This window comes from Crocodylus porosus, unplaced genomic scaffold, assembly GCF_001723895.1.
Source record: "Crocodylus porosus isolate Cpor-Errol unplaced genomic scaffold, CroPor_comp1, whole genome shotgun sequence".
NCBI lineage: Eukaryota > Metazoa > Chordata > Crocodylia > Crocodylidae > Crocodylus > Crocodylus porosus.
Window position 1 is genome coordinate 656649 of NW_017728935.1, and position 14265 is coordinate 670913.

At 40.8% G+C, this 14265-nt stretch overlaps 1 protein-coding gene across 2 annotated transcripts in view; it reads left to right on the forward strand.

Annotated features, from left to right (window-relative positions):
- Positions 1 to 10899, forward strand: part of NUCKS1 (nuclear casein kinase and cyclin dependent kinase substrate 1) — a 23058-nt gene extending 12159 nt beyond the window's left edge. Inside the window, exons 4-8 of one of the 2 annotated variants that reach the window (XM_019546545.1) lie at positions 1094 to 1149; positions 1457 to 1606; positions 2654 to 2806; positions 3630 to 3779; positions 5193 to 10899. In XM_019546545.1, the coding sequence (XP_019402090.1) occupies positions 1094 to 1149; positions 1457 to 1606; positions 2654 to 2806; positions 3630 to 3779; positions 5193 to 5392 (709 nt within the window). In that variant the 3' untranslated portion in view covers positions 5393 to 10899. The remainder of the gene's footprint in view (positions 1 to 1093; positions 1150 to 1456; positions 1607 to 2653; positions 2807 to 3629; positions 3780 to 5192) is intronic. The other variant, XM_019546546.1, reaches the window with a different exon arrangement.
- Positions 10900 to 14265: the final 3366 nt, after the last annotated feature.

The following is a 14265-nucleotide window of genomic DNA, read 5'->3' on the forward strand; positions in this document are numbered from 1 at the left end:
TTTAAAGTTTTTGTATAATAATGGACTCTTATGGAACTCTAGCAAGTGTGAAGAAATCTTACCCAGAGGGTGATCCCCTGTCCATGCAGCTAAGACTCAGATGTGTGTATGCACCCTCTCTTTACTGAGAAGTTAGTAGCAAGGATGTGGATCTCCCAGATCACATCAGCCCCTTAGTCCTTACTCACATTCCATTCACTTTTTATCTTGTGACCTCAGCATTATGATTTTGATTACATTCTTACAGACCTGAGTTGTCTGATCATCTCACATGGTGAAGAGAACCCCAAGAAATTGGGTTGGGTTTACACAGGAAATGTGATTTCAGCTGATAGTCTTAAGGATTTTGTGAGTGTAGGCTTTTGGTTGGAAAGAAGGACATGGTGCCATTTTAAATGGACGATTATCCTGCAGCACAGAGGATTTACACTGAGATTGAATGCAAATTTTAATTTCTAGGTAATTACCTGGAAGCTGTCCAAGGGAGCTGTAAGTCTGCAGAACACTATTAATATGGTTTCTGGGACTTCGGCTCCTGAGGTATGAGAAGGAGAGGCGGAGTTTGTATGAGAGGGGAGCACATTAAGTCTGTCTTTGGCAATTCCTTCTGAGATTCTTAGGTGCAGACTTTGCTTAATAACAGGGCTTGTGAACGTGGACATAAAGCTTGTACATCTCATTAATTAATAGGTGGGCTAATCTGGGTTAGATTATGGATTACATAGCTGTTCATAAAGACTCTGTTGTAAACTGTAATCCAACGGCAGCGTTTTCATCCATTTCAGTTATAACTTTAGATTTCAGAATTAAATTTTGAGCTGAATTTTGTAGTTCATGTTTCATGAGCTATTCAGCTATTAGAATCTGTTGACAAGAACTTGGTTGATGACTTGTATGCTGTCTTCACAACCATAATTGCTAGTAAAGTTTTTGTTTGTTTTTTGAAGCATTTTTGAAGCATAAGGTAGCAGTGTCCATACAGTTACCTATTCACTAAGCTGTCACAAGACTAGACCAATTTGATCTTTGGATTTTGTCTTTGTATTCAAGTATTATCACTCTGTAGACTGTAACTTTCTCTTTCTCTTTACAGTGAGGATTCAGAAGAGAAAGATGTGAAGACCAAGAAAGATGAGTCTCATTCAGCAGGTAGTTGGCCCTTATCAATGTAATTTTTAATAAGGGCCCATTGGGTTATTAAAAGGGGACAAATGATGCTAGCCAAAGCAGTGTGCATAATACGTAGCTCTGTCATTGCATCATAACTATTCCTTCTGCAATTTCCAGCCAGAGACTAGATTAGCAGAATTATTTCCCTTGTGACATATTGCTGGTATAATCCTTTGTCTCCCTGGTTGAAAGTATGTTAATCTGTTGCTCCCCCTTGTGGCTCCAATCAGTTTGTTCCCTTGAGAGGTATCTGAGAGACTTGTATTTTCTCACCATTTCCTCCCAGATGAAGATTTTGGCAGTGAGGACGATGACTTAGAAGCAGATGATGGCAAAGCTGACAGTGACTATGAGAGCTCTCAGAAAAACAAAAAAGGAAAAAAGGCCAAACCCGAAAAGAACAAGAGAGCCTCCAAATCCAGGAAAAGGCCTGCAGGTTAAGCAACATAATTATTTATCTGTAAACATGTTAGGTATGTGGCTGATAGAGAGACCCAGCATTAAATTGGCATTGATGTTGATCTAATGCTGAAGGACCAGAAGCCCAAATCAGAAGCACTTGTGAACCAATATATATTTTTTTTCCTCCCACTTGCAGATTACTTGTGCTTTGTTCTCTGTGCTCCTTAAATCATAAGTTTGAAACTTCTGTTTTATGGCCCTGGTCTTTTTAGACCTAAACTGCAAATTTGTTTTTTTGTGGGGGAGAGAGTCCAGGGATAGTTACTTAGTATATAGAATCATTCCTTGACTGGACTGTCTAGCACAGTGATGGTCATCCTCTTTGGCTGTTGTACCACAAGGTAGCTCCCTGATAGTTTGCCACCAGGGTGCTGGAATGGAGGCTTAACTTTTTTAGTTGGGTGTGCTAGCTTAGTTAAGTTGCAATAATTTTAGCTAAGAGATCATTTAGGCCCCCCCCCCCCCACACACACACACACTCTCTTATTCTGCTCCAGAATAATATGTCTCCTGTGTTTATCCTGGCTGTAAAATATTCTGTGTCAAGTTAGCATAGTGCAACATTGAATATCTTGACTCAAATGGTTCAGTCACTGCATGGCAAACATCTGTTCCCTGTTCTAGTCTCCTTTGCAGCACACGTTATCTAAATTTATGCTTCTTGGTGCTATAGATTTTTATAACACTTTTTTATTCTAAAGGCGTCTAAATGTACTTTGTCACTAAACAGCATCCTGCTCCATGGGAAATGGATCATGACTATGGATTGGAACAGTGCTTGGGCTGTTGTGAAAAAGTGTATTAATTTGTCTGGTTAGTAGATGAGCCCTCGTTAAGTTAAGGCATCTCGCACCACGTGTTTAAAATGGGATTAATCTGATCACATTCAAATAACCAGTTGTTATAGCAAGCCTCTTTACTGTTTCTCTCCAACCCTCCTCCTCCCCCATCCTCTATTCCAGGCAAGGAAAACATGTTATGTATTGTACCTTCATTGTAACTTGGAGATTTTGTCTTACAGAGGACAGTGAGGATGAGAAAGAAGACCACAAAAATGTGCGTCAGCAACGGCAGGCAGCATCTAAAGCAGCTTCCAAGCAACGGGAGATGCTCATGGATGATGTAGGCAGCGAGGAAGAGGAGCAGGAAGATGAAGAGGCACAATTCCAAGAGAGTAAGTAGAGGAGGACTAATGGCAGTGTACAAGAGGTTGAAGGTAGTATGATATGAACTAGTGCATTGTTGGGATACCTGAGGGCATGCATTAACTTTGGCTCAACCCACAAAACTTGATGCAGTTAGTTTGGATATTTGGTGCGTGTAAGTATTGTATTGTTCATCAGCAGGGGTCCTGGTTTTCTCTGATTTTTAAAAAAGAACTACAAGCTCTGTGTTTAAAAATGAAAGATCCGCCCGAAATAATTGCCTGCCCCTGCGTCTTGCTGCTTCCTGCCATTCCATGTGTGGTGGGGCACTGGCTTAGTTTCAGAGTGGCTTCTGCACCCTTTACTATAAGATGGAAGAGCTCATTGCTCAAAGAGGAGTGATTAAAGGCAGCGAAACTTCATTTGCTACCTAACATAAAAGCAATCCTGCAGTTGGTTGGCTTAAGAATAAAAGGAAGAGTTGTAATGCAGAAGTCACTTAAGTATCTTGAGCAGTTATTTTGTGGGCATTCTGAAATGGAATGCAGTTGGCACTTGGTACTTTTGAGGGCCTTGGAGCACTTACCAGTTCTTAGTGGTGAGGCTTGCTTGTTATCTCTACAAATGCTACTAAGTCCTTTGCTAGAAAATGCTTCGTGAAGAGAAAAACGAAAGCACGATGATGAGGTGACTCTCCTAAGTCCATCCAAGTATGTAGTAACTTGCAAAGCCAGTGTCTTAGACTGCCTGTTCTTCCCAATAATTGCTGGACCATTTCTCTCTTGGCAGTAAGTCCATTTCAGGTGAGTAGAAAGAGCTCTTTTACAAACACTTCTTTCCTTGTCGCTTCAGAAGATTCTGGCAGTGATGAAGACTTTCTCGTGGAAGATGATGATGATAGCGACTATGGCAGTTCAAAAAAGAAGAATAAGAAGGTGGCCAAGAAATCCAAGCCAGAGAGGAAAGAAAAGAAAATGCCCAAGCCTAGGCTAAAGGCTACAGGTGAGCCAACTGGAAGGGAAAGTAGCTTGCTTTAAAAATGAATATTTAAGGACTGTAAGGATCAGGTTATGGACTGAAATTTCAGTCTTCTACCAGTGACATATTTTAATGGGCAATAACGCAAAGATTTTAATTACTTTTCTGGAGGCTTAAAAAGGCATAGTTATTATTATGATTTTAGAATTAATGGTCACAAATGCTCTGTTACTTAAGTAAGAAATAAGCCTGTTTTAATAATAGGGAAATTTGCCAGGGGGTTGTGTGGGAGGGTTGCCGGTATGAATCACCCAAAGGCAGTGCATCTGTCAAGATGAGAACTTGGAATATTTGGCTTCCAGTCCTTTGTTTAGAGTCTTTTGTTCTGAAGTAGGGGATGTTTGGAATTGACAAGCTTTAATTGCCTCCCTGTTACGTGTATATCTGAAGACGTATGTGTGTAGATACAAATTTAATGAAAATGCTTTTTAGTCACTCTTCTGGGCTGAAAATATTTGATCTGAAGGAAGCTTCTCAACAAATTTTTATAAATACCTGGAAGTACTTTCATTTCAGAAACCTATCTTTGCAACCATAAAATACTGCACCATCATAATGACATCCTGTGCATTTCATAGCCATAGAATACATTTTAGAATTGTGCTCAGTCTTGGCTTTTCTCAAACACTTCCAGTTGTGTAGAAAAGTATTTTTTTGGGAGGGGGCTGCTTTTCCTTTTTTAATACGGGCCAAGTATAAATCCAGTGCAAAGTTGTCTGTAGAGTAATTGAAACATGTAGTAACTGCATTACATATATGCTAATACTAATTTTAAGTTGGGCCCCAAGGACCTTACAGTTCCTACTACAAGATTAAGGTTCAGATGCATACTGTAGAATTCAGCTTTTTTTCTGTCTTGAAGGCCACTATTTTTATTATGTCACAATTAAATAACTTTGAAGTATCCTTTGCAAAACTTTCTTGTTGGAGTTTAATCTCCAACATATACCCCCCCCAAAAAAAAAATCCTTCAGAATTTGGGGTTAAGTTCTATTCAAAAACGAAGGTTTGAGTTGCTTTGGCTCTTTTTGCAGGCACTTTCATTACCATACTTGCTGCTTTTTCCTATCCTTGCCTGCTTTTGGAACCACTTTCCTGCTTCAGTAATTGCCAGTTTCTCATTGTTCATTTCACTTAGTTTGGCTATGGCATCACTTCATCTGAGCCCACAAGAGGCTGAGAAGCAATAATTCTGCATTTACAGAGTGCTCTTGGTCATCTTGAATGTTTACAAAAATCTTTCAAAAGATAATCAGGACAAGATTTGGTGTAAATGCATCCATCTCCTAGAATATTCTATTTGTGTAAAACTTTGTGAATTTATTTTGTTTGTTAACAGTACCTCATCACTGGCTTTATGGGCTTTTCTTCTTTTAGTGACACCCAGTCCAGTGAAAGGCAAAGGGAAGGCAGGCCGGCCCCCAGGTTCAAAGGCATCAAAAGAGAAGACTCCTTCCCCCAAAGATGAGGATGAGGAGCCTGAAAGTCCCCCAGAAAAGAAAAAGTCAGCCAGTCCTCCACCAGAGAAGTCGGGGGATGAAGAGTCTGAAGATGAAGCACCCTCTGGTGAAGATTAAATGGAAGCTTGGAGAGAATTTTGTTTAAAAAAAAAAAAAAGGAAAAGAAAACATACTTAGGGGTAGAACACGGTTTTGGCTGTGGCTTGACTCATGGGCTTTGATTGCTGTCTCTTACTTTCAGCTGTTCAATACAGTATCCTTTTTTTAAAAGAGAAAACCCTTACACAGTAGTATTTTGAAATCACTGTTCTCTATTGGCCATTCCATTCTCCCTTACCCAATCAAACATGAAAGCCATTTAAAACAAATTAATGGACCACTTAAAGATTTTTTTTTTTGAATGGATACTGCAGTTGTGAAGCAATAAGATTTAAGGCTGACACTCAGAAACCTTAAATAATTAGATAGACTAGAGATCCCAAAGTTTGAAGAGATCTTTCAAAATTCCATTTCCTTATTTGAGTACAAAGAAAATAGCCACCTAAATCTGTTGTCGAATACATTTCTGTTGATATAAGTTCCCTAAAAAAATAGGTTCACACAAGATTCAGTTGTGTATTCCAGATACACCTTAACAACCCATGTTCTAAGCTGCTTGGGTTGATGCAACCGTTTCATAGACAGCGTATAGGGGACTTGAAATAGATAGCCAGTCCACTTTGTGACTTTCTTTGGAAATGATCCATCTTACCAGGATGCTATACCCTTGCTTCTTTCCGGATTGAATTGTCCCCTTCAGCGTTTGTTTGGCTTTCCCCCTGCAACCTGTCAGCTGTTCATAGCCATTACTCCTGTCATTTTTCAATGGCTGGATGTAGTTTGGCAGAGTATGGAAGAGAAATTTAAAACAAAACACTCTCTAAATCCTGGTCGTCTTTATGTTTTGTAGGGATTTTCTTTTTGGAATAAGTAGCTAAAGGAAAAAGTAAAGATAAGCCTACAAAAGTTAGGTATGTAGTGAGGGTGAGGCACACTCTTTTATAAATGTGAAGGGATGGACTCCTGTTAAGCCGCAGTCAGTCTCAGATCCCATGAGTCATGCTTAAGTGTTTCTCTTCTCTCCTCTCCCTTCATCTGTCCGCAGAAAGGCTATGTAGTCAACCTCAGCCTATCCAGCTGCAGTGTTGGATGGTCGATTCCTACCAGTCTAGAACATCGCCCCACTACCACTTCATTTCTTCTCCCTTCTTGCCCACAGTAGGGGAGTGTTGTTCATGCTGTTCCCACACCATTGTGTTTGCTCTTCACTGTTGGTCAATGTTCTTCTCCCAAAGTTAAAAAAGAAAAAAAAAGAAAAAAAGGAAAAAACATTGCTGAGATGGGAGGAACCAGAGGACTGCTTGGATGCAGGTGGGAGGGAGCAAGGATTTAGTGTCAGTGCAGCAGGGCTGTGGTGTGCGACAAGCAAGATGTTTCCACCAAATGCAGGGCACTTGAAGTGTATGCAGTGGCACTGAGATGCTTTTAACAAAGCAGCCATATCTCCCCCTCTTTTTTTTTGTATTAAATCTATACAAATAAACAGGCTTTTGGTCTTTAAACCTTGATACAGGGGCTGCAGTATTTGTTGTTGGAGTTATTTAAAAAACAAAAAACTGGACTTGCCACCTGTTTTACTCTTTATGCTTTCTGTATCTTGCACACTGCTGTTTCATAGCTGAGAGGCTTGAGTCATAACCTCTTTAGTCAGCAAAGTGAATTTTATAATTGTGCTGAAACCAGCCTCTTGAAGATAACGTACGGCAGCTAGAGAGTTGGATTTCTGGTTCATGTGCTATTGTATTTTTAATCCTATTGGATTTTAGAAAGCCTTTTAGGTGAGGTGCACTAGGATGATCTGGGAGGACCGTTGGCTGAATAGCCTCTGGAGCCTAAGACAGTGAAATTCTAATAGCAGTTAAATAGCTGTCTTGCATGAATTGTAGCAGGGGATTTTGGAGGCTGGTAAATTATATAAGCCAAGGTAAACAGTTCTCTAATACACTTTTCAATTAGACTAACATTACTGTTCTACTAAGGACTATCGATGTTCTCACTGCAAATCTCTATTTTTAGGGGTTTAACTTTGCAGTACAGCTTCAGGCTGGACTGTGATGTATAACAGTCTGAACTGAGAAATGAATGTAATCTTCCTTTCCTTCCAAAAATCGGGAGAGCGAAATGTCTGTTACAGTCTTTTCTCAGACATAGTCCAGTAATTATCAGGTAACATAGGAAAAAATTAAATGGCCAAGTTCTAAATGTTCAGCTGTTTGGCTGTTGTGCATGTGTTTGCTTTTTTGGTAACATACTCTTCCATGAATCTCTTTGGTCCATACAGATAGCTGCTCTCAATACAAAACACAGATATACCCGGTTTAAGCTGTTCTTGTCTATTGGGTAGTTTGCTCTTAAATGTACAAGGATTTCTTGAAGAATAGAACACCTCTGGTTGATCTGGTCAGTCGGCTGAGTGTCTTTTTAATTGTCTGAACTTCACCTGCTGGACCAGATTTGTTCTGAAGGGTGTGCATTTTGTAGTTTCTATCAAGTGGCTCTTTTTTCAAACAAACTAATGTTCAGGCTATGATATAGACCCGAAACCTGGAAATGCAGTGTTTGGACTTTTGTCTTACGTTCCTGATTCGAGTCTCTGGGCTCCAAGTTCTCATGCCTGGAAACTGTGGCCCTGTAGTAAACTGTCGCTCTACTTGTGTTCAGGCCTAATGACCCACGCAACTGGGTACATGGCGCTTGTGTCGCGACCTGAACGCTGTATAGATGCTACACACTTCTGTTTTGGATTTTTTTTTAACCATTTCTCTAGATTGTGTTTTGGTAGTCCACGCAAACACTAAATGCTAGTAGTCCAGGAACACTTGTGGTCCCTGGATTTCCCCCTTCAGTTGGAAATATAGCAGCTCATGTTTCTGCAGGTTGAAGAAAATTGTGATGGCTAACTTTTTAATTCTTTTTTTTTTTTTTTTTTTGTTCGTTTGTTTGTTTTTTGAGATGAATTCAGCATTTTCCAGTAGCTGTAGACTTCTAATTTTTTAAGTGTCCTTTTTGAATCCATTTGTGTTCAAGCATTTTAATTCTGTGAAGATGAGTTGTAGAGTCTCTCTCCGTAGGTGGGGGGTGGGAGTGAGTCCATGCTTCAAGGAGCATAAAAATTCATTCCTGCGAAAAGGCTTTGAAAACGATGAACAAAACGAATCAGGGTGGGGTTGGGGGTAGTTGTGTCAGTAGAATTCAGGACCTGAAATAGATTCTGAGCTACTACGTCGGTGTAGCTTTGGAGCATTGCCACGTACAGAAATAGACTTACTCCAGAAATGCACTAATTCAGCATCCTGTCCTGGTCTGGCCCCCAAAATGGCAGCTTACCACTACCATCCTTTACATCCATGTGTGCATTCTGCTTCTAGATCTGCACTACAGCATTTTTTTGCAGTTGCATATAAATGGTCAGGTTTTTAACTAGTCATGAAGTCCAGTCAGCAAAGGCTCAAACCTTCTTTTTTTTCCAGTCAGGTTTGGAAGTTCCATACTAAAGGCTATTTGGTTGAAATAAATGAATTTATTGAAATCCATTGGACATGAGTTCAGCATAAAAAATGTCAAGATGCCCATTAAGAGCAGTTTTTGTTGGGTTGGAGGATTTGGGGGGAGGCAGGAGGTGTCTTGTTTGGGTTTGGTTTTTTTTCCCCCCCCTTCCTCCTCCTTTCCCAAGATGGGTTGGGTTTTGGGATTAATTCGGGGTGGGAAGAATTTCAGTACGAGGCAGTTGGGAAGTTTTTAATAAATCACAGTGTGGGATGATATGTAAAAGCAGAACCACCTGTGTGGGAGGGGGAATCCTGTATATTCTTGAGTGTTACTGCTGTCCTGGGAGGAGTGGGAGGATAGGTAATTGTTTTGAGCGTGCTCCCTCTCAGCACCATGCATCTATCAGGAAATGGAGGACTGTTTTGTACAGGGGCAGTGGCGCCTGATTTGACTTCTGAAAGTGATGAACCCTAATGTACAGCAGACCATTTAAACTGAGGAGCCAGGCCTGGGGAGGGAAGCGAAGAAACTGTAACATGCTGGAAGCTTTTGAGCTGTAGAAACTGGTGCTTTGCTTTATGTAATTTGTCTGTGGAGTGTTTATTTTTATAACAGATCATATTGTTGAACATGGTTTTTTAAACCACAAATCGATCCATGAGTCTAGATATTTGAGAAGTGGGTGTAAGTACATTGGGGTAAGAGGCTGTCAAACTGTAGAGACTGCAAACAGTCACATAAAGGGGCCCCGTCACAGATCAGTAACCCTTGGGTGTGGGATTTGTTTAATGTTTCTACAAAGAGCTAAGAATAACTTTTCCGATCAGTTTTAACTCAGTGGCTTTTGAACTTTTTTCCTGCAGGGTTGGGGGGCTTAAACTCAGATATCATAGGCATGGAACTGGAAAGTGAAACCAACTAGTCTGTTCACGTTGTCTAACATGAGTGGGGTTTTTTTTTCTTTCTTTCTTTTTTTTTTTTTTAAAGAGAGATACAGACTGAGTTTTGAGGTGCTAGTAATACCAGCTAGTTATGCGTCTAAAAGAAACTTCAGCTGACGGCGTCCTTTGAAAGCACCTCCCCTGCCCTCCCATATCCTTATATTAGACTTCCCCGCTTCATTAGATAACTGTCATTTGAATGGGTTTTTTTTCATTAAAGTCTTTATAAAAACGTCGGTGTTTCTCTTTCTAAATCTAGTCAAAATTCTTGCTATGTTCTGACCACTATTGGAAACAATTTGGTAAACTGCCTGCCCCGATCTAACTGCAGTGAATTGAATGATTCCATCAATCTGAGCATGCTCAGTGTGACTGCAAGATACCATTGTGCATACGCTTTGTATATTGGGGCAAGGGTTTTATATATATATATTTTGGGAGGGCTAGGGGGTGGGATGGAGAAATACTCAATCAGCTTAAGCCACAGTAATGTGTGTAAAAGCCCCTGAAGTATTTTGTGTGTGAGTGCGCGAGTGTGTGTGCGCGCGCATGGGAGTGTCTGACAACTTATTCCCTATGTGTTCTGGAAATTTGTGAATTCTACTTTTTCCTGCAGAAGCAATTGTTACAAAAATTGTAAATAAGAGCTACATAATTTGTTTTACCATGAACATGATGTCACAGCAAACCCTATAAAACTACTCTGATAAAGGAGGGAGAGACATCAGCAGGGCATTGGGCCCTTAACATCAGCAAGGCATTGCTCAGTGGTATGCAATGAATATGTGTCTAGAGTATTCACAACCCTGTTGGGCCTTCAGTAAAATTAGCCCCACCCCTGAGTTTCTGCACCTCTTCCTCACTAGCAGCCAGAAAAGTAGGGGTGGCAGCAAATTAAATACTTTCTGCTGGCCTGGGACTGAAGAGCATTCCTGACCGTGGTTCTGTCATCACTGGGCATGATAAAACTTCATTAGGGTTGGCAAGTTCTTGCAATACCTTGACAATACTGAGATTGGCAGCATGGTACTAGGAGTTAAGTTTGAATGTAACATTAATGCTTTATTTAAAAAAAAATTTTTTTTTAAAAAAAAAGGGGGTTGAAGTGAACATGACTTTGTTGACCATGTTCGTGAATTATAGATGCAACATGCATTGGTAGAATTGTGTGATGGTCTTTTGTGCTACTTAATTTTACATATTCCAGTCTCTGTATGTACCTGCAAAGAAGAAGAAAAAAAATTAACAAACCCTGCTTTGCTTTTATTGAAGGGTTCCCAGGACTGCATACCTGCTCCTGAGCTCTGTTTTAAGTATGTGTATCCTTCGCTTGTATTTTGTATTAAAAAATGAGAAAAAAGAACCCTTTATTGTTCAGCATGTTGGAATTGTGTCCCCTCTTTATTTTTCTCTTTTTGGAATATATTAAGCAACTCATTCTTCTGTATCTTTTTTTTTCTTTTGTAAACTTTTTGGTTTTGTTTAAAAATGGCTTTATAAAAGGGCTTTTATAACCCATAAACATGACTTGTGTAGTTTTTCTGCTATTCTAAGGCAGGGCTTTTCTGCACTTGCTGTATTTGACTAGTACCAGTATCTGAAACTCCCCTTTTTTTTCTTTTTTTTTTTTTTCCTTCTTTTTTCTTTTTTTTTCCTTTTTTTTCTTTTTTTTTTAAATCTTTCAGAGAATCTTGTCTAACCTTGAGGGTAAGGTCTCTTTTGCAAGGTTCCTGTTTTACTGTTTGCCCAAGGAGGCTTGTCCATTTTTGGTCAGAGCAGTTCTGAAGTTACGCCAGTGTACTATATGCCAGCTTGGGAGGGACCGAAAGAATCTGATTATCTTACCCGGCAGTAAACACTACAACTGGTCCCACAGGTCTGTTTTGTTGGAAGGTGCAGGCTGTGGGATCATGCTTTCAGGACTGAAAAGTCATTGAAAACTACTGAAAACCAGTGAAAGCAAAGGCGCAACTAAGTAGTTAGGAGTGCACTGCATATCTCTGGGCTCCCAGTAAACCATAGTCCATCTTTGCCCGAGTGTTTCCTACCAGTGATGCTGGACACTGTCCGGTAAGTGAGGGAAGCCAGCAGAACGGTATTGCACGTTCTTCAAGTGTCACACTTCAAATTAAGGTAAGTGGCACAGCATTCGGTGCCTTCAGGTGTGCATCTCTGTCTGCTTTGGAGGTTGTCTTTGCCCTGTGCACTAAATTTACCTATACCAAATGAACTGCATAATGGGAAGTTGTTGGGTTTTTTTTAATGTAACTTCCTATAATGTAATAAAATGTTTCATCTCTAGTTATTAGAAAGTTAACCTTTGAAAAGCACATGGACGATGTTTTATTTTAAGTGTTTTCTATGGCATTCTGACTGATTTCTCAGTCGCTGAAGGTTGCCTGAGTAAGTTTGGGATCAAGGTGACCTTGCAACATCTGCAGTGCAAATATTCCTTTCAAGCAGCAGAGGGCGTAGCTCAACCTCTGGACTGCCTCATTTGACCGTTTCTGGTGTAAGTATAGTCTGATCATACATTTAACAGCACATTGTATTGCAGTTGGCCTCTCTTTTCGCTTGTTTGGGATGAACAGGCAGCTGTATAGCTCTGGTTGTGAGGCCATCCAAATAAGTGAGAACTGCAAGTGTTCAGCTAGTGACTGCCAGCTCGATAAATCGTGTGGGGTCTTGTCATTTTGTTCCCATTTGGTCATATGAAAAAACATGCCATTACGCTAGGATAAAAGTGATAAGAGAACACGCCCTGTGTTTTGGTACAAAAGTCAGTGGGGGCTTCCCCCATAAGCACCTAATAATACTGTCTGTTCAGGCCTGACACAGTATGCTTAGCAATCCCTCTTCAGCAAAGCACTTGAAAAACATCCTTTGGTGCTTTGAGTTGGGAGAGTAACATCTCACCTAAGAGATGGTAGAGAGCTGAGCTGGTGTGATAAAAGCACAAAAGACCTTGCCTCTTAGGTCCTGGACTGTCACAGCCACAACAGCTTTTCAACCCTACTATCGATTTGGTACCTATAAAGGTATTGTAGCTACTTCTGAAATGCTTGGTACTGGTCACAGACATGACCATGGTAATTAGACCATTGGTCTAAGCTTCAGTGGCAGTTCTGTTCCTATTCCAAATGGGTCGAGTAGTTCATGTTAAGAGTAGCATTTGAAAACATGCTATGGTTGCTGCTGGCAGACTGCGTATCTCAACATTTAATGGAAATCCAATATCCATATATCTGCTGAATGCCTACTGATGGCAAGTGTGAAGTCCTCCACTTGAAACTGGAATGGACAAATGGACCAATAAAAAAAAATTGGCGTGTCATTGGGGCTGTGCTATGCTGTCCTATTTTTATTTGATAACGGCCTTTAGTTACCTGATTATGTGAAGGGTGATGATTAGACTCCTTATTGGTCATGGGGGACAGGGCAAGAAGCAATGGCCTTAAATGCCAGTGGGGGGAATGTTACGGTGGATATTACAAAGAACTTGCTTTTTGTGAAGGTAGCTAATCATTGGAACACGATTTAGAAAACCTGTGGAGTGTGTATCCGTGGAAGTTTTTAAAAGCAGGTAAGATGTCCAGGGTTGATTCTTTCTGGAGCAGGGAGATACTAGCGTAGGACACCTTTTGAGGGTCTTCCAGCCCTGTCTTTCTATAACGGTCAATAAAACGCCAGCTTGCTGCTAAATCAGTTTGTCTAGTCTTTCTGTATTCCATTTACTTTGTGGTGCCAGAAATAACTAGACCCAATAGTTCTGGGTTGGGTACACAGATGTACAACAGGAAGCGGGGCCAACGCATTCTGGCCAGCAGAATGGCATGCGTTTGCTACATGGTGCGCTTTAAATGTCCCAAGTTGCAGTTCCAAATAGTATGAAGCATAAACCTAGTAGTAAGTGTGGCTGACTGCTGGCTCAGACAGCCTTACCTGGGGGCCTTGGGGAGCTGCAGCCATAGCGCTTCTGCAGCAAGGGAGCAGCACGGGGTTTACCTGCGTGTGCAGTGTGGCTCTGCAGACAGGTTTGCAGCACCGCCTACCACACATCCGCACTCATCTGGATATGACCTTGCTGTCTTCTTCCCAAGTACTGATCCAGTGGAGGCAGCTTGTATTGAGCATAATTACTTCCAGCTGCTGGGGTTTTTTTCCTTTCCTGGAAGCTATGCCACAAGACCGTAGTAGAATGCCTTGGTTTTATGAGGAGGAAGTACTAGGTAGCAGTAGAAAAGGGTAAGTTGTCATAGTCCTGCCTAAGGTGCAGAACTAACAGGTGAGCAGTACTCAAAAGGATCTGGTTAACTAGATGCAATGACTACTGTGCCAGCGACTAGTCTGTCTGATCCCTGAATAGTTTCATAGTTTCATAGTAGCTAGAGTCAGAAGGGACCTAGGTAGATCATCTAGTCCGACCCCCTGCCTTGGCAGGAAAGAGCACCGGGGTCAGAT